Source organism: Ixodes scapularis, unplaced genomic scaffold (assembly GCF_016920785.2).
Source record: "Ixodes scapularis isolate PalLabHiFi unplaced genomic scaffold, ASM1692078v2 PGA_scaffold4__175_contigs__length_147842914, whole genome shotgun sequence".
Lineage (NCBI taxonomy): Eukaryota > Metazoa > Arthropoda > Arachnida > Ixodida > Ixodidae > Ixodes > Ixodes scapularis.
Window position 1 is genome coordinate 52,626,446 of NW_024609879.1, and position 27,450 is coordinate 52,653,895.

The 27,450-nt window shown below is 44.7% G+C and overlaps 1 protein-coding gene across 1 annotated transcript; it reads left to right on the forward strand.

Moving 5' to 3' along the window:
* Nucleotides 1-1,319: 1,319 nt before the first annotated feature.
* Nucleotides 1,320-26,950, forward strand: LOC115328941. Its single transcript, XM_029990396.4, has 2 exons — nt 1,320-1,391; nt 26,546-26,950. The coding sequence occupies exons 1-2, from the start codon at nt 1,349-1,351 to the stop codon at nt 26,917-26,919; spliced, it is 417 nt and encodes a 138-aa protein (XP_029846256.4). The 5' UTR covers nt 1,320-1,348; the 3' UTR covers nt 26,920-26,950.
* Nucleotides 26,951-27,450: the final 500 nt, after the last annotated feature.

The following is a 27,450-nucleotide window of genomic DNA, read 5'->3' on the forward strand; positions in this document are numbered from 1 at the left end:
GCGCGCCAAAGTCGGCTTAGGCTGGAACGAGGCCACGTCCTGTTCTTCGTCCTCTCGTTTTTGGTAGACGACCGGGCGCGTCAGGCGCGCTGCAAGCTACGTTTGTGTGCGAGAAAAGAGAGAGAGAGAGAGGGAGTTGTAGGAACGGAGAATTTTAGACGCGTTTGGCTATCTTGGGCAGATTTTCGTAGGGACGGCTGTGTGCGCGTTTGGAGACTGCTTCAACGTCGGTGCAAGCGAAGCGGGTTTTGAGGAGACAAGTGGCGGTCCGTTCAGTGCGGGAAGATGTCGGACGTCCCGACTGAGGCGTCGCTTCTTGTCTTAGAACGTGAGTGTGCTCGTGAATGACGGTAATGCCGAGGAGTATCGCCAATGCCATCCAAGCCACACGGATTCCCTCGCGTCTGCCAACCACGCAACTTGCCGCTTAGCCCCCATCACTGCCGGGACTCACGTTCGCTTCTCTCATCCGTGTGGTGTTTTTTTTTTTGTTTTTTTTTTTTTTGCTATTGCCTGCTATTGGCGTGTGTATAGTATATTTCGTGTTGAAAGATAAGCATGCAATCTAGTTTTATTAACATTGTTGGCTTTGCACCGAGAACCACTGTCTGTGGGTCGGTTAGTATACTGTCTCAGCACCGAGGATATGTAACATCTGAGTTCATGTGAGGCGGCCGCAAGTACGAAAATAATAAATTGGACGCCCAGTCGGCTTTTCTGAAGAGCTTGGCTTGTTTATCCTGTGTATTAATTTAAACAGGTTAAACTGATTGGGAAGTCCACCAGCATGACCAACTTAAACAGCATGACCAGCATGCCAAACTGGGCATGCTGGGGCCATAACCCAGCTTGAAGCTGGGACCAGGTCAACCATCATGACCAGTATAACCAGATCAACCACCACGACCAGTATGACCAGATCAACCAGCATGCCAAGCTGGGTATGCTGCGGCAATAACCCAGCTTGAAGCTGGGACCAGCTTAAGCTGCTTTTTCATTAGGGATTTGACTCATTCCCGGCACTTTGGAAACTATGTGGCAGACGAAATTAAAACCAAAGAAAAATAAAAGTAAATTACGTTGGCACTAACTCTTGCTTCGGCACAAAACACGATAAGGCCCAACTTAAGCCCCAGGGATTGCCAAACTTCGTGCTTCCTGAATCGCAACTGGCTGACGGCATTGAGTTGACATATCGCTTCCGTTTTTCTGCAGTGCCCTCTACTACATCAACATTCTGGACACGGTGCTGACTCTCATCGTTCCGTTCGTGCTGATCACGGTAATGAACGCCATGATCGCCAGGGCCGTGTACCTCTTCTACGCTCGGTACAAGCACCGAGCGGCCATGGCGATCGACGGAGAACCCTTGAAGACGGAGAACCCCTCAGGTAGTGTGCATTCATGTTTTCACCAGTTCTTCGCGTTTTCTTTTTTACAGCGAATATGCTATGTGCTCGGATCTGGAAAAACATGCGCCCATGAATGTTAACAGAACAACGCCCGTCTAAACGGCGCTCCTTCGTTCCGATTGGTCGCGGCCAAGGAGGTTATATTTAAGACTTCTGGAGTGCGGTGGCGCTGCGGAGCTGACGCCAAAAACGGCGACCGCCGTCATCTTACTAAAGGTAGAAAGCGGATCGGTTTTCTACCTTTTTTAGCGGCTTTTGGGTCTTCTAAAACAAATAAAAATATTCAGTTTTTTTTTTTTTTGTTTTTTTTTTTTAATACGCTTTCTAAAAGCAACGGTGCACTGCTACTGCCGTTTGAGCGCCGTTTCGTTTCACCTTTAAGGCATGACCACTTTGGCATTGCGGAGGCCTGCGGCGCGCTGGTCAACGCTGCCGTTTGCCGACCCAAACCAGTTTTCGGCGTCAACGGCGCGGCGTACGGCGCCGCAGAGTCAACCGGTCGGTGCGCGGTTCAGAGCTGGGCGCCGCACGCCGCAGAAGAGAGGAGCCAATGGGAGGTGGCGTAGATAGTGACGTCGCGATACCATGCAACGCTCAAACCGGTCCTAGGCGCGTCTTTCACGTTCCGAAGGACGTGTTTCGTGTCGTCTGCTCTCCCTATTTCCCCCCGATGCCTTTCCCAACGGAGCGGTTCCTTGAAACTGTGCGAGACTACCCAGATAAGGACACCAATAACAACCGCAGGGAAATTTTAGGAGAGGAATTCGGAATTACAAATGAGTTTCTCCGTGGCACTTGTTGCATTTCGTCTGTGTTGTGACGAATGTCGTGTTGATTTGGTGACATTTTCGAAAGTAGCCTTCATCTCTGGCGCCCCGCCGGATCAGCAAAGCCCCGGCGGCGCGCCAGACCTGTCCTGTCATTCGGTGTTTTGGTAGAACCAACTCGGCCGGGCCCAAAAACTGCGCCTCCTTCCCTTGAGAGCGCGGCGACGTCGCGAGATCAACGAGCAGGCTAGGATAATCACATTCACGCTGATCACCAGGTCATTATGGACTCCTACCATGTAGGCAGCGAGTGCGGAACGGAAGAATGTAACGAAGAGCAGACGACGAAAGAGCGGGAAATCCGACGGGAGGCGCGATCGCGGGATCCAGTGCTGTCACGTGATGCCTGCAAAACGGAGGCCAATGTGGACTCCTCGCGTTGGGACGCCGGACGGCGGTGCCGCCCGGCGGCGCCGCCCGGTGGCGCCGTTCACGCTAGTGTGGTCAGGCCTTTAGTAAGATGGCCGCCGACCGGAAAAACTGGCTTCACCCGGTCGCATGGGAGACTGCGGGAGACCGCCACTCCAGAAGACTTAACATAACCTCCTTGGTCGTGGCAGGTGTAGATAAAAAGAGGGGGCAACACGCGTGAATAGACCTTCCTTGGCTATGTTACATAGGGAGGTCCTGATCCATTGTTTTCACCTACGTTCACCGACTTTCCCAACAAAGAGTGCGCTGCGACGAGGCTCAGGGCAGAACGCACCGCTCTAACCTTTTTTTTTTTTCATTCGCTTCCGCGATGCTGTTAAAGAGACTTGGGCTCAATCGGAAGTAAGACAACTAAACAACGAAGTCGTGTACGTTTCTTCATTGCAGTCATATGTAAATCGTATAGATGTCGTACAGTTGTAGTGAAGCGGATGGGCGCTACCATAATGTTTGAACTTTTATGCTGTGAAAGTAGGTTATAACCTACTTTCACAGCTGTCTTTAGACCGCCGGACGCTGCCAACATCGGATTCGCTGGAGGGTGATGGGAAGGAAACCCGCCGCCTCAGCTTTTTTTTTTTCTTTTTTGAAGTCTCTAGGCGCTCTTGATTTCGCTAGAGTCGTAAACAGTTATGCCAACTATTTTCCGGTGTTTACTTATTACAGCCGTGCGACGATATTGGGTAGGAATGTTTCTTACTTTACAGCAGCTTATACTGGGTCTATACTTGACCTCAAGAACCGTAGTAAAACGACCGGTCGCTCGCAGAGCGCTACTAATTTCCCTCTTTATGTTGCAGAGCTTTAAGATATATGTAGCTGCCTTTTGGATTAGGCGTATGTTATGTCATCTTACCAAGAGGTACACCTTTCAAACGCCGAAAGTATCGTTTCTTTCTCCGACAATCAAATCATGTAAAAACTACTTCGCGCAATGTGCAAAGAATGCGCAAAACTTCCTCTTTTCTTGAGGGGAAGAGGAGTATAGTATAGGACCCGAGTAATTTTAACGCTAAAAGCGGACGTTTTCCATTAGTGTCTCCTTCGCTAAACTCAATGACGAAGTTGTGGGGACGGCAGATTTGGCGTTGCCACCAATGCCATCGCCAGAATTTCGTCAACAAGCTTTGCGATATCTGCGGTGACGATATTTAAATACGGCTCATATATTGGACGCGAGAACTGCGTGAGCATTCAATTTCGGTGAGCGACAAACAATAGCCAGACGTGCATTCTGGTATCGGCTCGCTCCTAATCACAACGATGACAGGGATAGCCGAGGCTTAACAATGTCTGGAACTCAAGAAGAGTCCCGTGTTTCGCCAACCGCAACGCGTGTCTGTGATACACATTGGCGACATATTTCCGCGTACATGACCGAGAAGGAACACCTCTCCGTATGTCTAGAAGATACGAGATTACTCTTACCCCGAATGCAAAAGATGAGGAGGAGAACATGACCTTGCCGAGTCAGTCTCGCCCTAGGTCACTCTCGAGCATTCTAGGTCAAATACTGTAACTACTGAGGGAAGCAGATAGGAACCCATCATCTTGACGAATCTCTCTGCCAACGACGAAGGACTCTGTATCGCAATGTCGCTCCAACCAGCTGTCACGCCGATGCCTCGACGTTCGTTGCTGCCACCGTCGATGCTCATTGTTTCTTTTGTGTTCGGCACAAGTTGGCCGAGTAAACCTTTATTTTCGGGTTACGCTCGTCGAATATTTTCAACCACGACATTTACTGGGAGCCCTGCGAAGACCAGCAAGACAAGTCCCATTATAAGTACAGGCGTTCCAAGTTCTTTCGTTGAGGAACACGAATCTCGGGCCAAGCGCTCTGTACAAGACCAAACCCGGGAATTCGGACGTTTGCCGAAAAAGCGCCCTAAAAAAAGCAAAAACAAATTATATAAGCACCCACCCCTGCAGAAAGAACCCAGCTAGCCCACCCGTCGTCGTCCTGTGCGTCGCACACCATACTCTGACCCGCTAGACGCAGCAGTGCGAGTGAGTTGCCCGTCACAATGGGTGAACTCCGGAGCAATGCCTGGAGAATTTCTACTTCTCTCTCGAGAAAACGGCACGTATCTAGGACAAAATTTCCGAGGCGGCGATCCCCACCTGAGAAGCATGCAAGAATGAGCGTCGAAACAGCAGGAGCGAACGTCGCGGCGTCGGCGTGACAGTTGGATGAAGCGAGCGTGCGACAGAGAGTGTGTGCCTCGTCGCCGATAGAGTGAGCTGGCTAGGTCATGTTGTCCTCCTTGTTTTTTACACTCGGGGAAAAAGTAAGCGCGAATCTTATAGAAGTAGGGAGCAGCATTCCTTATCTGTCCTGCTCCCGGCATTACATTCCGCTTGAGATCACGTGACCGAAAGTTCTGGCTGTAAGTTGAGGAAAAAACAGTGCTCTTTTTCATGGATTGTTTTCTTGCAGCTGCCATTGCTAATTAGGTTGATGTGTTTCGTTGTGGATGCGTTCTTCTTAAAAATCGGTGCATTTTGGTGATGTTACGGACAGACGAGAAAACGGTGATTATCGGGAAAGAAAGCTCGTGACAATTTAGGAGTTCCAATCTGACAAGGTTTTGACAAAAACGGTTCTAGCTAGAACAACAAGTTTCTGAAATCGGCATTTGGCTGTTTAAACCAATTTCGCATTTTTGACAGCAAGGGTCCCTTGTGTTTTTCGGTTTCAATAATTTTTTTGTTTGTTTTTGACAGCCACAAGGGTTTTTCGGCATTTTTTGGTTAAAACCGGAAGGGTGTACGGCCTATGATGGGTGTGCTATTTCAGTCAAAATATGAAGATGAATAGGCAATACTTATTGAATGGGATAAATGGTATGAAGCTGCTATAAGACGAAACCATTGGCAGCGCTGGCGAAGATTTTGTCTTTGGACGACTTCGTTAGATTTTCTTCAGTCCGTGCTTTTCATTTATCTGCATCTTTTGACTTCTTTTTCCTTTGAGAAACCACATTAGATGATAAAAAAATTAGCCGTGCTCAATTATTTATTATCAAGACTAAGGTAGTTTAAATATTTCTGCGAGTCCATGGTGTGGGGACCGCGTATACCGCCTTTTATTGCAAAATCATCAACTGTCCTATGAGCGAGCTGACGTCATCTGTTTGAAGCTCGGAAACGGCACCTAGTTTGTGGGATAGCCTTCGGTTCCATTGGCTGGCGTGCGTCAAGAGGGCTCCCATTGGCCGCTGCGATCGTTAGTTTCTACGACAGCTCACCTCATGGCGCTGCGTGTCCATCAGCGCACCGTTAACACGGAGCGTCCAAGGTCACCAGGGGAGCACACGCGCTGACCGGTGACGAAAAGTATTTTATTCTGAAATTTCACAGGTCAGTTTAAGATATAAAAGCGTTTTTTTTCCAAAGATCTTCTCCATTTGTGTTTCGTTTCATACTTTTGAATTGTGTAAAATTTTAGAATTAAGAAATGAAGGGCATCTAAATAATTACTGGAGAGGGGCTGCCTATTCAATCATTCCTACACCGAAATTCGACGAACAGGAAAAACAAGGTAAAGTGGTTGTTGTTTTTCTCGCACACATATGGGGGCGGGTTTGGGGGGGGGGGGGGGGGGGGTTCTGTGCTGTCAGTTATGTATAATAAAACAAAGGATTACGATCAAATATTTGCTGGAGTGCGGGATTCCTATTCCGCTATTTTCACTCGAATGTTTAATTGGCCGAATAAAGTAGGAAAGATTTATTTTTGAAGCGATTGTGCACATTTGGTTTTGTACTGCGGTTTTTGTATTGTCTTAATATAATCCCCAAGATGATTACACTAATCTTTGCTGAAGCAGGAGCTCTATATTCCACCACTTTTATTCTGAAAGTCGCTTCCCGCTACAACCGGAATATAGCGCCGGATGTAATCGGTAAAAAATGCATGACATGCTTTCCGTCCATTTTTTACCCCGCGTGTGCGGTGAAAAAGAGAAAGCATACAGGGTGATTTCAGAAAAGACCGACCAAAGGGTGGCCGGTCGACATTTTTAAATCAACTGATGTTTTATATGCCATTGTCTAGTGTCTCGTATAAACGAATCTACACTTACTTTTGACCAGAAAAAAGAAATTGGAGATAGGAAAAATCGTAAGGCATAAAGATGTGGACAGTTGCAATAACGCGCACTGATGGAGGGGGCCCGTTTGAAACTGAATAACTAAAAGAATAAAATTATGTGAATTTTAATACTTTATAGAAAACAAAAACTGAGTACAGCTTGCTTGTAATATAAAGTAATAATATTTGTTTAAAATTTATTTATTTTTCTAGAAATTGCCAAACATGACTGTTCGAACGACAAATGGCAAGTTTTGAAGGTCTGTAGCTCATGAAATAATTTAATCATTATATAATTTTCGGATAGTATTCTAATAATATATGGCTATTAATTTAAAAATAAATAAGCTATCTGAGTGATACAATACTTAGGATATATTTAGTAAACTTGGGAAAAAAATCACACAAATAAAAATTCGGATGCGAATAAAAAACCACACCACCACCTTCGAGTTTTTTTTTTCTTAATTTGGTTATCCTGTTATACTCTATTTTGGCATTCTTTTCTATTAAAAATCGTTGCATCATTTTATCGAGAAAGAAGAAACAATTCCCAGAAGTAGAGTCCTTTTTCAAAGCCTACACTTAGCAGTGCCCAATACTAGAAGTAACTCTGAGTTGCAATTTCATAAAAGTTGCACAAATCTTTTATATATTTTTATTCAGATGAGGTCATTGATAACTAGAGTAATCGGTCACACAGTAAAAGGGAGGAGAAACTATATTGCCGCGCGCAGGGCTGAGAAAGCAACGCTCGGTCACGGACCTATAGAAAGTTCTCGTTTATTCTTGTTGCAGACGTAACTTCTATCATTTATTCCTACTTTTGTTTTCTAGAAAGCGCGTGTTCATTCTCGCCCCGAGCGCCCGACGCTCGAGCCGCTTTCGCCGAATCTTCGAGATAGTGACGCACTCTAGATAACAGGCCGCCCGCTACCTTGTCAAGTCAGTTTCGCCCCAGCGTTCGACTCTGCTGACACGCCGACTTCGACGCCCGCCACGCTCTGCTTTCTTCTGTTTCCTTCTTTATTTTTGGGCACAAGTTCGCCCCATTAAATTTTCAGTTTGCTCAGTCATTCGCCGCCTCATCACTTGTCATTCGTGACAATATACAGCATCTTACATAAGCGTAGAAAGTGGTATCATATTAGACACAAATGATTCGAGAAAAGATGATGCAGTGTGAAGTTTTACCTTCCCTTATATTTTACATTTAGAATAAAAAAAAAGTAACTTTACTTCCACACACAAAAATAGAGATATAGTACTAAAATTGTTTAGGTTGGCTATGTATTTCCGATCACAATCAAATTCAGGTGAGGGAGGCCATTGTGCCGGACTGGAGCACCTTCAATGCTCTCGGTGTATGAATGAATCTTGGCAAGCCGATGTATTTCATTCTGCTCGAGGATAACATTTTGTGATTTTCTTATTGTGACCAGACAGTAATTATTATCAACCACCAACCAAAACAGTAGGTTAAATACCCCGTGAAGAAAAGTGTGATAAATAGGATGTCTCTGCATTCAAAATGAGCAGTCCTTTGGAATTCAAATTCGGCAATTTACGCTAAGGTTTTCCTCGCTGTACATATTTAATAAAGTTGCTTCCAAGTAGATCCGACTGTCCGTGCTACATTTACGTCACAGGTCCGTTCTCTTGATGACTTGCTGAGCCGCCACGCGTGCCAAGACTGACTGCCAGGGAAGGCGCGCACCGTCAGCCGCTCTTCCTTTTTTTTTTTTTTTTGTTCACGATACCGAACAATTTTATTTTTGTCCAGATCAACAAGATGCACCCGTTTCAGTTTCTTCGATAGAACGCTCACCATTTTCCTGGCCGTCTGAATTGCGCTTATTGAACGTTCTCTCAGGTTGTTCAGCATGGCCTGGTGCTTTACGAGTCCGCCAAAACCGTCACATGCGTTTTTCCCATGTCCAGATGCAGAAAATAACCATTGAGCTTGTGGGCAATCGTCGTTTGAAACGGGTGAAGCTAGTAACGATTCTTGAAATGACTGTTGGCCCCGTCACTTACGTACGTCACGTATGAGTATACTCCAACGTTGTCTTCGCCCAGTCCTTTACTTTTTCTATAGCCAAGCAAGCGTGAGCGGCGTCGTGACACTGGTCCTCACTGATGATGGCAAAGCTGTTTGTAGATTTTCATGTCGTCACTACACATGTAAATATCAAGACTAGTTTTTTTTCCAGTGACATGCTTGCGATTCGTCAAGAAGCACGATGGTCCACTTTTCAGCAAAGTCAAAATGAAAGACAATGCTCCCGCGTTGCATACCCTCTTTTTCATCGTATATCGCTTTACCTTGCGCTTGCCGGATATGGTTGTGATATAATACACTTCGAACCGTCACTATGATGACTTTAGGAAAGTCTCAGGTTCCAATGTTTTTTTCACAAGGTCGCGGGACTCCCATGTTGCAAACACAGTCTCTTCATCCTCCGGGATATCAAGTTCCTGGAATGTAAGAGACTGGCCTTTTGGGCAGTGATCACAGTCTCCTTGAAGGCACAGTCCTGTTGCTGGGTCGCACAGAAATGCCGAGTTCATTTCACCAGTGTTGAATGTTGAGCCTCTAGCGTTTTATAGAGTGGCAATATAAAGGTAATAATTGGCGCACCGCACACAAACGCACACTTTCTGGTGTGGAATACATTAGACCCATCTAGAGCGCAACGAATAAAATTTCGTTAGCCCAACGCCGGAATCAGGATGCTTGTCTTTGCATATACGGAAGGCCTCTCGGATTGAGCGTTCATGGAGCGCTTTGGGACGAACATTTTCTCCCCGTCGAGCATGACAGAGATGACGTCCTTCTGGTTGGGACTTAGGCGCGAACATTGTAGCTCGTCTTTAGTGAAGTACTCTATGGCAGAAGACACGTTCACAGGGCTTACTTTGCAGCTGGTGTAAGGATACGGCTCATACCACACGCCATGATTTTCCTTGATTTTTCGGGATTTACTGATGAGGTTCATTGAGGCATGTGGAATCATCTTTTGAACCTCATTCTTCGTCAGTGTAGACGGCAGGAGCGTACGCACCTGACAACGTTTCCGGAGAGAGGTGGCGGTTTCAAAGGCCTGCCGAAAGTTGCCCACCCACTCAGTGCATGTGGAGCATGTTGGTTCGAACGACCCCGATGGTGCGTCTCTGTCGTGCGCAATACGTAGCCTTGAGTGTACATTTTTGACAGCAACCTGCTCCAGTTCTGTCTGCTTTCTTTTGACATAGGCAGGCCTGTCCCGACTTCTTACGACGCTTGGTTGTCTTAGTGGCCACACGTCTGTAGGTAGTATGCTGCGATTGAGATCTTCAATTGGTTCAGCTGGCACAAACATGTCAGAGCACAGCTCTGAGCTTCGCATCGAGATCTCCTTAGTGAAGTGCATGAAGCAATGGTAGCACAGGTAGTCCGTCGCACTCACTTTGGTGGAACAGTCAGGTGGAAGAATTTACTTCAACGAGTTTAGGTCCAACTTGTCAACACTTCGAAAATTCCGCTGCTTTGGTATAGTATTTTTGTGCTTGCAAAAGTTATTTGCACAAAAATGCTCGTTCAGAGCTCCAAGACGCCTTCATAACGTACACATAAATAATAAAAATTAAACCGAAACTGATGGCATATAATTAATTGCCAAGTGAAAGAACTACTGAAGAGGATTCACAAGTGACAAGTCCGAGGCTGAGGACCTCACTCACTAGCAGCGTACATTCGAAAAGAGAGATCACAACTGAGGCAGTCAGCAAAGCTTGATCCACGTCAAAGGAAGAAAGAGGGAAAGTCTCCAGACAAAAAATTCTAGTCAGCAAAGCTTGATCCACGTCAAAGGAAGAAAGAGGGAAAGTCTCCAGACAAAAAATTCTTGTCAGCGGCCTTCGAAAGAGACTTTCCGGAATTGCACACTCGTCCCTCTCGACGCGCTGATCTGAAAGCACCCTAGCTTCTACCACGTGGTTCATGACACAGCCTGAGTGATGTCGGCTACCGGCTCGCGAGGGGTTGGCGGTGGGGTTACGTTGATGGTCACTCGGAACAGCCCTTGCTGTCCTGAGCTACCGTCTGCAGTGCCTTATCGCCGGCTGGTGTCAACTAGGGTGACTTCATGTGCGCTTCGCATAGAGTTATGCCAACTGCCTGTTTCCCTTTTCCACACACTCTTCCACCGCGGTTTTGTTTCTCTCATTGTTTCCCCATGCGCCGGAAAGTGGCCTTTGTATCCATCGGTCCTCCCATCCGAGGGGAAGAATGCTAATCCTCCCTCCGTGGGTTCCACAACGCTGTTCTGAACTTGTGAGATAAGGTGCTTGCTTCCGGGAGGGTTATAAGCTCCACGGATTATCGCCGAGAACCAAAATGGCTGCTGGTTTGTCGGCGAGTGGTATTACAAGCGGTGGCATCACCCCAGCAAAACGCACATGAAGGCTGCCTAGTGACAACAATGAAAACACACACCCTGTCTACACTGAAACTACAAGCGTTCACCACGCACGCGTTGGCGCCGTCTTTAAGCTTTTGGGAAATTACTTTCTTCTTTTTTTACCGCGGAGAACCGTCTTACCTTGACTACGCGCCTGAAATCCTTCCAGGCGGGTATACACAATATTGGGAAGCGCAAGGAGAAATGCCCGTGGAGTAGAACTATGGGAAAATTCGGAGCCCGCAATTGACCGCTATTAAGCACATGACAACCCTTTACTCCGGTGCGAATACGCCAGGCAAATGTCAATATCGTCGCCGTCGGAGCAGTCCCCCGGTGGGGGAGGCGGGTCTTACTCCGCTAACATGGCGACAGCGTTTACACTCTATTGTATTTACGCGAGGTTCGAGTATTTGGCGATTCTGCTCTCGGTTTGTGTGCCCCTTTTTGCCTGATATTATCGCCCGTGACACCAGCGAGTGATATGGCGACAGGCTTAACTGCTCAGTAAACAGGCGTCGGCGGCCATACTTTGCTGGTTGAAACGAACTCCCTTGTCCTCTACAGCGAGCAGGGAAATGCGAAAACGATTGTATCGGCCGTTTTGTCAGAACTAGCGACGAGTGTTTGCGGTTTCTGGCAACTATTGCGCCATAATCGTGAGCTAAGCGAGGAAATGATTTTTTCCCGCCACAGAACACCATCACGCAGAAACGGAATGCTTGAATATGTTTTTGTTCTGGATATAAATCTGGGATATATATGAGAGAGAGAGAAAGAGATGGGGAGATAGAGGGGAAGAGAGAAGAGCATGTAGTATCGCAGGAGAATAAAGTAAATATATAGAGTTCCTAGTGGCCGATGGCTGCATGATCTTTTCTCGGATCACTAGTCCAAAATATAACAACTCTTTGTTCACAGTAGTTTCTTCTTAATTTTAATGTGTGAACGATTTCTATAGTTATCAAGGGCCTCATCTTAATAAAAATACATAAAAGATGTGTGTTGGTTTCATGAAACTGGAACTCGAAGTCCCTTCTTGTATAGGACACTGCTAAGTGTAGGCTTTGAAAAATGACCCTACTTTGGGTAGTTGTTTCGTCCTTCTGAATAAAATGATGCAACACGTTTTTAATATAAAAGAATGCCGAAATAGAGTATAAAAGGGTACCCAAGTTTGAAAAAAATCGAAGGTGGTGTTGTTTTTATTCGCATCATAATTTTTGTTTGATTTGTTTCCCATGTTTGCTAAAAAAATATCCTCACTATTTTATCACTCAGATACATTATTTCATCTTTAAATAATAGTCATATATTATTAAAATACTATCTGCAAATTATATAAAAATGATTAAATTATTTCATGAGATACAGACCTCCAAATTTTACCATTTGTCGTTTGAGCAGGCATGTTTTGCATTTTTTAGAAAAATAAACAAATTTTAAATGAATATTATTACTTTAAATCATAAGCAATCTATACCTATAGTTTCCGTCTAAAAAGTATTAGAATTGTCCTAACGTTATCATTTTAGTTATTCACTTTTAAACGTGTCCCCTCCATCAGTGCGCGTTAATGCAACTGGCCACCTCTTCATGCCTTACGATTTTTCCTTTCCCCAAATATTTTTTTCTGGTCAAAACTAAGTTTCGAAGCTATGTTTGAATTCGTTCATACCAGAGACTAGACAATAGCATATAAAAACATCAGTGTATTTAAAAATGTCGACTAGCCACCCTTTGGTCACTCTTATCTGAAATATTGAGCCTGAAAAGAAGGTAAACAAGAATGAGTGGCAGTTTTGGTTAAAATGCGAGAACGTTGTTCGGGCGGAACAAAAGCATGACGATGTTTTCACTTAAGGGAAAGTTGCTCCACTCAATACTGTGACCGCTACACATGAAAATGCAGAAAATGGAGGGGACGGAGGCACATGTAGGTCAACGGGCAAAAACAGCCGAGCATCTACCCTGCCAACACCTTGATATATTTTACCTATAAAAAAAGGCAGGGCATAATGAAACAAAAATGTGCAAAACGATAGAATTTATTTTAATTTTGTTTTATTCCAAGTGAAGAAAAAATACGGTACGAAATTATTTGGCGTATTGCCAGTGTGGTCACTAAATATGAGTGGACTGGTTTTAGTAAAACTACGAAATAAGAATGAAAAGTAATGTTTCCTTCTGCCTTGATTCCCGAGACAAAAGGAGGCAGCTATAATGGAGCAAGATGATGCTCCCCGTTAAAAAATTACAGCTCAGTCCTCGCACTCTGAACGTTTGAAGTACACTCCGTGGGCCCGCCTGCGCAATCTTCCTGAAACCAATCTTCGTACGCCGGGTATTGGGTCCACAGACACAGGAGCTGTTTTGCTCCGTATTGTTTTGCACATCACGCACTGCCAACCACATTGGCGCTCGACGCGTGGTTAGCCGAATGCTTCTGCTTTATCGGCTTATTCAGTGAACAACGAGTCTGCAGTCTATCTTCTTGTTCCTGAATGATCTTCCTGCTCGGCTTCATTTGTTTCATAGTAATTGTAAACTTTCCCCTGCGGATCATTGCTTGAAGAGGAACCTCTTCGTGCGCACAATATAATCGCCGTGTTTCCGTTTTAATTCTATACAAATTATTTATCTATTTTTGGCAGGTCCGCACCAACTTCTCCTTTAGATTCTAATTCACATTTGTAAGGAACTTGCTTTTTACATTATTTTAGTTCTCTTAAGTGTTTTTTTAGAGTACATCCATAGATGAAGGCTTTTTGCTGCAGCGCGAATAGACTCAGCTGCTGATGCGCATTTCGAAGCGGTTTGTTTGTAATTTTTGCACCATTAAGCTCTGTGTGTTCTTCGTATCTACCTGCTAACTTTCCTAGACATTAAAAAACACTTACAACTCGGAGAAAACATTAAACCCGCCAAAAAGAATTTACGTTTCTTTTCGGCGATATTGTCGCGTTTTGGCCCTGAAAAGGTCACTTAGTTCAACAATTTTATAATAATAAAAACCAAAACTGAGGGATAAAGGTTTATCCCCAGTTAGCTAGCGATACCGACAAATAAAAGAAGGGCTTAGCCGGGTACAGTAAGTTCTCCAAACTTAGCTGCACGCTTCCAGAAAACTTCAGGCACAAAATTTAACCCGGCCTATTTTTTTTTTTTTTTTAGTCTCGTACATCAACGAACGAAAACTGCGAATGTTTGGTTCTTTGTCACTTTACGCGAACGGTAGTAGATTTGCTCTGGTGGAAACCGAACAAGCGCTGGCGCACGCCGGCAAGGAATTCCATTAATCACATCACAAAATTCGAATACAGAAGACGCTAAACTCAAAACGTCGCAATGGCTGAGATTCAGAGTGAGGGGTCGCAATGGATGTTTAATGTATATATAAACGATAGAACGGCAGCCAGAAAGTTTTGGAACCACTTGAATTCACTAAGTCATAAAACAAAGTCAGATCATAAGTATATTGTCATGCCTGAGTGAAGCTTGAAGGGGATTGAGGCAATTGAGCATATAATAATAATAATAATAATAATAATAATAATACTGATAATAATCTTCTTCATTTTGGGTGCCCCAAAACAACCACATCGGTCTTCTCCTTGGTGCAACAACACAAATGATAAAACCAGCAAACAAACGAAAAATCGTAAACAGAGATAAAGGTCAGAGACAACAACCAGAGGCGGATCCAAAACTCCGCTTTTTTTTTTTTGTTTTTTTTTTTTGGTGGGGGGGGGGGTGGCGGAAACATTTGTAAGGATGCTATTCTTTCATGTCAGCGGGGGGTCCACTCATGTCAAATGTCCCTCCGAAAAGGGGGAGGGAGAGGGGGTCTACCTTGTTTGGTGGGGGGGGGGGGGGGGGCGTGTGCCACCTTCGCCCCCCCCCCCTCCCCCCCCCCCCCCCGTGGTGGATCCGCCCCGGGAGAGAAATGTAAAACTATCCAAATGACGACAAAACATTGTAACGGCTGCAGATATATCAAGGTGGGGTGGAGCGATGGAATTATATAATCACTGAATCCGAGAGAGAGGTGAGACATTGAACAGTGAGTGAACATAGAACAAAGCAAAATGTCTGGTTAGACGTGAAGGAACATCAAAGTTCACCCTTTCAAGGAGTTGCGGAGAGTCAAATGCACCATTAGAAACCTTGTGCAGAGAAACAAAGTCTAAACCAGATCTCCTGGTAGACAGAAGTGAAAGTGAAAGTACTTGAAGTATAGGGTCATAAATATAGTAAAAGTGCCTCTGAAAGTATCTATCGTAAACAATTGGGATAACCTTTTTCTGAACATTTTCTATTGTTAAAGCCTGTGTCTCAGATATCGAGTTCCATATGACAGAAGCAAACTCGAATCGTGACCCCACTAGGTAATTAAAATAAGGTGGATCAATGAAACGGGTGTTTAAAATTACTCGTCCAGCGAGGTATTGTTCCTAGTACTTTATAAGCATTTCCGACGAGGAAAGACAATTTTTTTTAAAGTTAAAGCACAGTCAACAAACACGCTAAGATCCTTTTCGAGAGATACACGTTGTATTGGCGATCACTCAAGATAATAAGTAAAGCTAACAACAGCATGCCACCGGCGCAGGGAAAGCAATTTTGTTTACGGGGGTTAAGCAACAATTGATTTTTGTCACACCATTGAAGAATGTTTGACACGTCATTTTTTTAAGATATCGCGTTCTTGAAGTGTATGTATGCTTTTGAACAACTTAATGTCGCTAGTGAAAAGTAATAGCTCGGACGTATCTACGCAAGACACAATATCATTTATAGAAATCAGGAACAACAAAGCGCCCAGGACTGATCCTTGAAGAACACCAGAAGTTTTCAAAAAGGGTTTTAGAAACTGTCACCAACGCGAACACTCTTAGAGCGCAACGAAAGATGTCACACCATTCACACAGCTCATGAGACACTTCATATGAAAACAGCTTGCGCAATAGTAGCGGATGACTGACTTTGTCAAACGCTTTAGTCATATCGATGTATATTGAATCAACTTGGCCTCCAATCATAACAATTGGTGCATAAAGTTCTAAAAAACGAACACAAATTAGCCTCGACAGACCGACCCCTCTGAAACCATGATGTAAAGGGGTTATTTTTTGGCGGAAATAAACGAGCATTCGCGTACGAATGACAAGCTCCAAAAACCTTTCAAAAGCCACAAAGCAAGGAAATTGGGTGATAATTTGAAACAAGTGGTGCATCACCGGTCTTTAAAATCGGAACAATCACCGATTTCTTTTGAGGTCACGGAAAGACATTAGAACTGAGTGAAAAATTTAACATATGTTTCAAAATCGGAATGAACAGTTCACTCCAACCTTTTATAATAAAACTGGGTCATTCAGCGGCACAACTCGAGAACTTAGGTTTTAGCTTTCTAATCGCCTCAGCGATTTCACCGGAATTAACACGCACGGAAAATAAATAGTCATGAGAGTATCACAGTTCGTCGCCACGTTGAAACGATTGCTCGCAGACAGTAAAATATTTGCTAAAATATTCAGCGAAAATATTCGGAACATCCGCAGGTGAAAACTGATAACTAGGAGCATTATCTGTCCCAACACGCAAACAGATGCTACGACCGGTCTCACGGGTGTGCTGTTCCACAAATTTCTAAAATGTTTTAGGTCGGCGGTTTAAGCTGCTTTCTATACTATCCTAGGTTAGACGCGTATCGCGCTTAAACAGTTTTTTTACTAGGGGACGGAATATGCTGAATATTGGATACCAAAGAAAAAATCCGGACTTCTTAAAACGCCGGTGAAAATTACATTTTTCCCGTAGGCTGACTTGTAACTGCTTAGAAAACCCAGTAGGAAATATCGACGGCTCATTGAAGCATTTAGGAACACATCTGTCACTAGCACTTAATACAACTCATCATCATCATCATTTATTAAAACTTTGAAGGCCATTGCTGGCATTACACAAGGTGGGTGTAACTGCTGAAGAAACATATAAAGGAACAAACAAAAAAGTGGGTTACACGCTGGAAAACATTGTTATATAAAGCAGCAAAAACAGAAAAAAAACTTACACTTAAAACATTTTTAGGAAAAAACAGCTGATGAAACAGAAGAATACCCAAATAAAACATTTCTATAAACACGAGTTGACTGTGCTATTAGTGTAAATGCAGATGGATGGTCAGTTGGGATATGAAAGTATTATAATCTGTCTGGGTCACGATACTGTTAGGCAGGCTATTCCAGTCCGTTATTTCGAATGGCAAGGTGGAGTAAAGAAACGAAACTGACGATGCGAAAATTGGACGAACTTTACAGACGTTATCAATGCGAGGAAATATACGAGTGGCTGGGGATAATAGTGAAGTTCTGATGTCATGGTTATGGTAGTAAATTTTTTGAAAAAGAGACAGGCGTGATAATTTCCTTCTGGTTGAGAGGAGATCAAAGTTAGCTTTCATTCGTAAAGAAGTGATGCTGGTGTCTCGTGAATAATCTGAAAAAATGAATCTGATTGCGCGATTTTGAAGTGCCTCTATCTTTGTTATCAATGAATGTTGCCAAGGGGACCAGATGGATGACGCGTATTCAAGTTGCGATCTTACGAGTGTAGTGTAGGCTAGTTGTTTAACTGATGATGGTGTTAGTTTCAGATTCCGTCGAAGATACCCAAGAGAGCGGTTAGCATTAGACAGGACGTGTGTTATATGCGTGTTCCATGAGAGATCGTCAGATAAGTGACCACCCAGATATTTGTAAGATGGACACTTGGTAATTACCTGGCTGCACATGGTGTAAGTGAAAGAGAGAGGACTATGAGCACGCCTGAAGGAAACAAGATTTGTTTTAGAAAAGTTAATTGTCATTTTCCACTGTTTACACCAGTCGGCTATTAGGTTAAGGTCAGCTTGTAGGGTTATGTTATCGTTCAGGTTAGATACAGATCGGTAAATTACGCAGTCATCAGCAAAAAGTCGAATACAGGATGTTATGCGATCTGGTAGGTCATTTACAAATGTTAAAAAAAGCAGAGGTCCGAGAAGACTCCCCTGGGGGACTCCGGATGACAACGGAGAATAAGCTGACGACTGGTTGTTAATAACAGTATGCTGAGTACGATTGGTTAAAAATTGTCCTATTCATGATGTTACGAGCGGATGAATGTAAAGTTGGTTTATCTTGAGCATGAGTAAACTGTGGGATACCTTATCGAATGCTTTAGTAAAATCAATGAATATGGCGTCTGTCTGTATGTTATTATCGATGTTACTGTGTATTTCATGAACAAGTTGTACAAGTTGCGTTTCGCAAGAATATGATTGTCTGAACCCGTGTTGGTTTGGAAAGAGGATGTGGTTATTTTCGAAATGCTTCATGACATTTGAATATATTATGTGCTCAAGTAGCTTGGAGGGGGCACTGGTTAGAGATATAGGACGATAATTTGAGGGTGAAGTTCGATCCCCCGATTTGTGTATGGGGACCACTCTGCCAATTTTCCAATCTGTAGGAAGCTCGTCGGAAGACAAATATTGTTGGAAGATTATTAACAAAAAACGAGCTGAGTGTAATTTAGTGTTTTTCAGTAATTTGGAATTAATTGTGTCGTCCCCAGAACTCGACGACAACTGTAACCTTTCTATAGAGCTTATGATACCTGCATACGTTATTTCAATGGCAGCCATGGGAGTGTGATATGCGTTGTTAAGATGAGGCATGCTACTGTGGTCATCTGTGGTGAAGACTGAGGTGAAATAATCGTTAAGACAGTTGGTGCTTTCTTCATCCGATAATGGCAACCGATCATCGCTCATTAGTTGTACAGGTCTAGACGTTTTTGGATTAATTACCTCCCAGAACTTTTTAGGTTTATTGCGAAGAATGTTTACTAAGTCATTGTTAAAGAATTTTGCCTTCGCCTCTGTTATAGATTTCTTATAAATTTTAGCAATATCACTGTACTGTTTCCAAGCGAGATAGGTAGTCAGTTGCTTGGCGCGGCTACATAGTCTTTTCTTTTTTCTGTTTAGTTGGTTAAGCGTTTTTGTGAACCAGGGATTTGATTTGTCACAAGTTAGGTTTATTGATGGGATGTAAGTGTCGGAAAGGTATGCAAGTTTATTTCTGAAGAGAATCAAGTTTTCATCAACTGTCCCGCTCATACAGCCATGCTGAAAACTATCGAAAAATATTTCAAGCTCATTGTTAATTGCGGAGTAATTAGCTTTATTATAGTCTTTAATGATTTTAAAATATGGTGATTTCCGCTGAGTTTCAAATTCAATGTTGAAATGAATTATGTTATGGTCACTAATGGGTGGGGGGTATGTTATATTTTTAACAAGTGTAGTGTCAGTAGTGGGGCATAGATCTAAAATATGACTTGTTCTTTGGGTTGATCTGGTAGGTTGAGTAATCAGCTGCGATAGATTAAATGTAAGACATGTGTCTACGAGTTCTCCTGAAATATGAGTCGAGGACGAAAGAGTATCCCAAATTATGTCAGGACAATTGAAGTCGCTTAAGAGAATGCATGATGCGTTTCGGGATTGGTTGAAGATGAAAGAGAGCGCGTCATGAAGCTTATCAAAAAAAACCATTAACAAAGTCGGGCGGTCTGTTGCACACCCCAAGGAAGGTACACGCGGAGGGGGAATGCAGCCGTAGCCATACCATTTCAAGGCAAGTAGGAATTTGAACAAAAGAAACTACAATATGATTCCGTACAGCAATTAGTACTCCACCCCATGTCGGAACTCTCTATCAAACCTATAAATATTGTAATTAAAATTCGTGGGAAACACTTCAGAGTCTTTTATGTCAGGTCTTAGCCATGTTTCCGTTGGGAAAACAAAGTCGGCAGCACAACTGACGTAAGGGTCTCGGTAGCATCATCAACATTAGACATAGAAAGAGCGTTGTCCCAGTCAAAAGCTTCAATATGTCTACAGAGACTCAAATAATCACCTCTAGAAAAGCAGAAATTTGATGATTTACACAATGCAGGTGGCTTGTACGGGAGAGAAAACTTGACAATAAAAGGCGGATGGAAACCATCAATCTGTACCGAAGAAATTTGGGCCTGATTTAAACTCAAGATAGGCATATAAGAAAAAGCGAGATACAGAACATTTCTAACCTTGTTCCTAATTGAAGTGTGCTGTTCCAGATCGCGGAAGTTTATAAAAGATAACAAAGGATAGGCCTTGATAGACGTTATAGTCTTACTGTTTATAGTTTGCATTGACCAACCTGCATTGCCAACTTGCAACTTCATTTATTGTGGCGACCGCCGAAATACCCATCGCATCTTATGAATCTGACTTCCCCCTCCCCCACCCCTCCCTAAAGCCACTTCCCTGTCCTTCCTCCCCAACACCGAGTGGCTGCCTACGGCCACCACATTCTCAGATAAAATTTACCTGACTCCGTACTTCCTGTTCTCTTTGAAGTACGCCACCAGAGGGGGCCTGGCAAGAACCATAGCAACTCTGATGACAGAGAAGTTCAACCAGCGAGAATACATAGGAAGTGCCTCACCACTGAAGGACAGTTCAAGTACTGATGTTGAGACAATGGGAAAAAAATAATGTGAAAGGTCAGGATGGAGGTTTCCAACAGGCATATCAACAGGTGCAGATGGTAAACTAATAAAGTTTATAAAACCGTTACGATTCAAATCTAAGAAAGCGTTGTAGAAAGTTGTAATCAGCATTATCATAAAGGGAACTGCCCCGGAACAGTGTATGCTAAGCAGAATTAGTTTAATACACAGGGGAAAGGGGACAAAGCTGGCATAAATAACTATCGTCCCGTAACACTCACATCTGTAGTCTACAAGTTGACAATGCAGATCATCAAGGAGAGATGACATACGCATGGGTGGACAATGAGAGTGTGCTAGGAGAGCTACAAAAGGGGTTCCGAACAGAAAGGAGGTTGGAGGGTACCGTATTTTTATTAACACTGTGTATTGAGGTAGAAGAAAAGGAAGGTAGAGCGTTCTGTTTAGCATTCTTGGATGTAAACGGGGTTTATGACAATGTCATTTGAGGAAATTTGTGGAACATACTGAGGAGCTTTCATGTGGACGATAAAGAACTGAAATAATTAAGGGATATTTACAAAAACAACGTGTTTCTAATAACATCGGAAGGAAAGAGAGAAAAGCCAATAGAGATAAAATAAGGTCTTAGACAGCGATGATATTTGTCGCAATTTATGTTCATATTGTGTCACCAAGGACTAGAGGTAAAGTTGGAAAAAAAAACAATCTTGGGGTTGACCTTTCATGCTACAGGCAAGGTCAAAATATCAAACAGTCTTGACCAGGTCTGATGTTTGCTGATGCTATAGTGCTAATGGCCCATAGCAGCATAGCGAGAGAGAGAGATGAAACTTTATTAGACCCAAAAATATGAGCAAAGAACCTCAGTCCAAGCCCTTTCTGGTGGCGTACCTCAGAGAGAACTGGATGCACGCAGCCGGATAAACTTGATCTGGAATTGTGGTGGCCGTAGTCAGCCACTCGGTGTTGGGGAGAAAGGACAGGGAAGTGGGGTTAGGGAGGGATGGGGAACGGGTATGGAAGATCCGTAATATGTGTTGGGGTATTTGGGCGGTCGCCACAGTGAATGAAGGGAGGAGGGTCCTCAGAAAGGAGACCTCGCAGAAGGTGGCTGCGGGCTGGGGTGGGCAGGGTGTTACTTTGGGCGTTGCGGAGGATGGTGCCTTGGTGGTGTTTGAGGATGAAGAGGGGAAATACTCGACGGGCTTGTCTTAATTACTCGAGGGAAGGTGAGGCCACGGAAAAAGTATCGGCAGGTCTGGGGATGTCGGGCACCTGGTGGACCGTTTCGCGGGCGAACAGGTGTGCTTTCTCGATGCCCGGCATGCCCCCATGACCTAGGATTGAGACGATCTCAACGGGTGATAGTAGGCCGCGTTCTATTTGTTCTGCAATGACAAGTGGAAGTGAGTTGTGCACTAGCCTCTAATGAATAGATATGGTGCAGAGAACCACAGGCTAGGCTTAGAATTCAGTAGTAAAAAATCAGCCGTCATAATGTTTAATGATGACAACATTGCAGAGCTAAAGATTCAAGGATTAGAGGTTGAGCGAGTAGATAACCGTAACTATCTAGGAGCATAGATTATAGATCATAGAAAATACCTAAATAAACATTCAAAATATGGAAATGGTAATAACAACCGAAAAGCGGCTGTGATGAAAATAGAGCACCGTGGAACTAAAACAGGTATGAGGTGATGAGGGAGATCTGGAAAGAGTTATGGCCCTGAGCCTGGCTTTTGGAAATGCAGTTTTGTGCATAAAACTGGACGTCCAGACAAGGCTAGAAATAATACAACGTGGAGTTGGAAGACTGGCTCTGGGAGCACATGGTAGAACACTGAACCAAGGTCTACATGGAGATATGAGATGTTCCTCATTCGAGAGCAGGGAAGCTAGCAGTAAGATAGCATTTGATAATAGGCTAGGAGAAACAGATGCAGAACGATGGGCACGAAGAGTTCCTAGCTATTTGCACATGGGAGGCGTTGATACGAAATGGAGAAAGCGGACTTGAAATGTTAGATCTAGATATATAGAAAATATCAGGGAGGCAGATACAAAAAAAAATGAAGGCTGCCAAAAACGTTAAGAAAACACTTTTAGGAAATATGGGAAGCAGGCGTGCAGACTAAAACGGCCTTGAAAATGTACAGATCGTTTCAGAAGGACGTTACTAAGAAGCAAATCATCGACAATTCTAGGGGGAGCTCGTTGTTGTTTGACGACAGGAGTGTTGCGAAATCAGACATAAAGAGCTAGATATTACGAAGTATCTAAGGCTTTTGGAGCTTGGTGTTGAAGAGGAGGAGACGGCTGAGCACTTTATACTTTACTGTAAGGGGCTTCACTCTGAGGTAGCAGAAGAGGCGGCTAATTTAACAAACGCACTAGGATTTGGAGGTAGTGAGGGACAACTAGAGGCAAAGAAGACGGAGAAACCAAGAAGAGATTACCTGGCTGCTGAAATAGGCCGAGGGTAGAATTAATGTGTTCTTACTCCCTCCCGGGCCAGCCGAAGGACGGAAGGTGTTTGCACCCTGTTGCATAGAGGCGCCTGCGCCGTACGTATCGTATATAATTTTTAAGTGGAACTGTTTAGACATATAAATCTATATTAAATAAATGTTAAGAAAAAAATACTGTTTCGGTGCCGCAAGCCGCCGCCCCGATTTAAGGGGTTCTGTCTCGTCCATCCGTCCGTCCGTCCGATGTTTCATTTTCCCCCGAGCTTACTCTGCTCTGTTTCACATTAAGGAGGTTCAGAAGATCATTTCCATGACTCCGATAACGATGCCCAATAGCGATACGGTACTTGCCTAAGGATACGGGGGAGTGTTGGGTATTACAAAGTTTTAGAGAGCCGTTTTTCTACGTCCGATACGGTACGATGGGCCCTTCAGTACGGACTGCGAATTTGACAGTCTTCTGAGGTAGCGCATGCAACAGTTCCTACCGGAAGGCCCATCGTGCCCTATCCGATGTTCCAAGACGGTTCCCTAAAACTCTCTTATATCTCTCTGTATCACTCGTTCCAGCGTGACGTGATAAATCCTGCGTTCCCGCAATTTATTGCGCTCGTGGCAAGTGACCCGATTTTTTTTTTCAAACGGGACACATTATAAATGCCAGTCGCTCTATATTTGCATTTTTCTTTTTTTTTCAACCTCCGACTGACTCGGTAACAAAAACGAGAGTGAAAAAAAATCCTTAGTATACAAGCATTCGAGTTACATACTGTAGCTACATCTCTACGTAATCACCACATAGATTTAGGCACTTATCGAGATCTGGCACACGCATTTGATTGACCCTCTTCAGAAAGATTACCACCTGGGTGCTTACAATATCTCTGTCATTTCATCGCGCGTTCAATAACACAGTCAGTAAGAACAGTATTTTTTTCCTGGCCCCCAACATTCGGGACATCTCTTCGTGCTCCCAAAGCATTTATGCTGTTGCCTCCATGCGCATTTCGTGTGTGTGGCAACTGACGGTCCTTTTGACGCTTGATGGAACGGCTGAGGAGCCACGCGGCACCCTCCTTTTAAAAGATCACCATAAAGCTTCTGCCCCGTCATGATTAGTCCCTCAATCTTCGCGGTGATCAAATGGAGAGGTACCTATACCGCACGCAAATACATTTTATGTGCAGCGTGTTTCCGAGCGCTACACGAGCGTAAAGCAATTCGTAAAAATAAATCAATAAACTTGGCAAATTGAAGCTTCCCAGGAAGTTAAATATAGGTGCTTCAATTATAATTCACAAACTTATTGAGTGTACGCTTTTAGAGAAATTATAAAAAAAAAACTCTAGACCAATGAAGACTTGATTTTTTATTTCACGCTAATACATATATATGACACAACAAAAAGCAAAAGTGCGAAAGGTCCTTTGAGATAACCATCCGAAAGCAGATCCAGCAGTCTGAGGGTGTGTGGTTCCATCTGTGAGTAGAATCAAGTTGAAGGTTGTGGGTTTCTTTATGGAGGTCGCTCTACTAGTAATCGCCGCCCGATCGGTATACTCCACCCGTCACCCAGGGTGTGGCACACACAACGAGAGACAGTGAAGGGGTTTACTGTACCTCTCGGGTTGCCCGTCGTCGAGAGCCGGAAGTCCAGGCACGCCGACCCTTGTTGTCGCCCGTCAATCAGAGCTCACAGTCGGGGTCCGTGTCCAGGCCTGCGGATCGCTTTTCCCACGCCAGCGCTCCGTAGGCTGGCTGTTCCGGGCTACCAATGCCCGAGATTCGCTGCGGAACCACCCGGGGATCGTCATAGCCCAGGTCATATGGCCCGGGCTCGCCGTCTCCACCGGTCTTGCTCTAGACCTCGCTGGTGGACCGCTCCGGGGTTCGTTATGGGCCAGGCCAGGCAGCTTGGCTTTGACGCTCCTTGTCCAGCTACCAGCCTCGCTCCGCTCGCACTGTCTCGCGCCAGCTCGTCACCTCTCCGCCGACCGCCTGTCACGTGCCCTCGGCCTCGTCTTTCACCTTCGGCTCCCACAAGGTTTATAGTGTTTTAGAGCGCAGCTCTTAGGGGCCCGTTCCCAGCCTGAGCGGCGTCGCCGTCGGCGTAACCGGGAGGGGGGGGGGGGGAATCACGTGACCCCCCCCCCCTCCCCCGAGGTTACGTGACCCCATGGAGAATAGAAGGGTAGGAGAGGGCATGACGTCGGCCGCGTAGCCTCCACAAGCCATGCTCCCTTGACGCCTCGCCTCTTTCTCATTTTCCTCCTTGCTCTCCTCACTTACCATGCCAACGTGACCACATCACGTGACCGTAGCTAGCCTTCGTCTTGCTATGGGGTACTAGAATACACCACAGTCTAGCCTTCAGTCTGATAAAACCTACCGGAGGAGCGCGCGCAAGCCTGCAAGGAGCCCTTCTACAATCAACCATCCATCTCACACGTGACATGTCACGCGCACCAATCGCCAGAGAGATCTGCGGTCACGCTGGGCACAAAATAGTTTAAACTTTTTATGACTAGCCTTCACCAATATTGCAACGTGCCCCCTCCTAGTACTTCTAACCTCCTTGCGTGACCCCCCCCCCCCCCCCCGAGGTCACGTGACCCCCCTTCCCCCCGAGATCACGTAGCCCCCCCCAGGTCACGTGACCCCCCCCCCCCCCGACCCCGGGGTCAAGTGACTACCCGCAGGTGACGTGACCCCCCTCAGTACCCTTCCCTACTCCTCCTTAAGAGCTGCGCTCCAATTCGGCGTTACAGGGATTTGTAAAGGCTTTCATTTTTCTCACCATGCTTAAAAAACAACTAGGTTTAAGTTTTTACCTTGCAATCACACTCATGAAGCTTTAGGATGATAAGGGCACCACCAAAAGGGAGCTTTGTCAAACGTGGTCTCCGTTTACTGGTTTATTTCTACGGATTTGTTTGCGCCCGAACAGCGCTGCGAACCGCCCTGTACATATATGAACGGCGAAGAAGGAAGATAAGGGGAGCTGTACAATGGAAAGTAACGGCCGACCGCAAGTGGGGAAGCAAGAGGGGAAAGGTGGCCGCCATCTATGAGCGACGGCGACCACCAGATACGTGGCTTGCCGCCGTCGCTCATAGATGGCGGTAGGTGTCCAGAGTTCGGTGTCTTAATTTCTTTCCGGTGGACACGATCCTGGGGAAACTAGCCCATAACAGCTCCGCTGTTAAAAAAAAAAAAAAAAACTATTTGTACGATTTTGTTTCTCACGATCCTTGGGTTGTTCAACCCAAAACTTGTTCTTGTTTATTTCCCAGGCTCGTCGCTGATGAAGCGGCAGGAAATCTGCTTCTCCGCCGACGGTACCACGACCGCCGTCTGCGGTGGCGGCATCCCGCACTCTGCTCAGATAGGCGTGACCAGGATGCTGCTGGTCATATCCACCGTTTTCATTCTGCTCAACCTGCCCAGCTATGTCACACGAATCTACGTCTTCGTTCTCAGCTGGGGAGAAGCCGACTCCCAAGACGGTCCCAGCTCGGGTTCGCTGCCGTACATCTTGCAGCGGTACTTCATGCTGCTCTACTACACCAACTTCGCCATAAACTTTGTGCTCTACAACGCCAGCTCACGAATGTTTCGGCGGACCATGTGCAAGTACTTTTGCGGCCGGTGGACGGCTGTGTGCTAAGGAAGCTGCGGAAAACGCATCGTCAACAATTCTGTGGTTGTCCACACTGTAAAAAACATTTTCTGAAAACTACAGAAAAAACACGTCAACTTTTTTTACCTACCTTTGCTGTTTTCCGCTGTTTGCTGTTTAGTTTTTATGTAATTTCACCAAGAAAGTCTGTTTTAAATTTTTTAAGATTTTACAAAAATTTCTGTTTGTGCGAGAAAAAAAGCTCTTTATATTCAAAGTTTTCGGTTCTGCGCAAGCCTGTAAAAATACAGGTCTTTATATTTCTGTTGCCTTTTATCAACCATGCAAACCAGTAAATATACAGGTTCTGTGATATTTCTATTGCATGCATATTAACCATACAAACCTGTAAAAATACACGTTCTGTAATATTTCAGTTGCCTGTAAACTAACCGCACAACCTATAAAACTACTGGTTCTGTGATAATACAGTTGCCGATGTTATGCAGCTGGCCAGCCTCTAGAAAAACAGGCCTCGATGGTTCCTTCAGCTATGTCCTGCTTCTTTCACGTAAAGCT

Coding starts and splice junctions, on each gene's coding strand:
- LOC115328941 (XM_029990396.4), top strand. CDS start 1,349: ATGGCGATCGACGGAGAACCCTTGAAGACGGAGAACCCCTCAG. Junction 1,392..26,545: donor GAAGACGGAGAACCCCTCAG/GTAGTGTGCATT, acceptor TTTATTTCCCAG/GCTCGTCGCTGATGAAGCGG.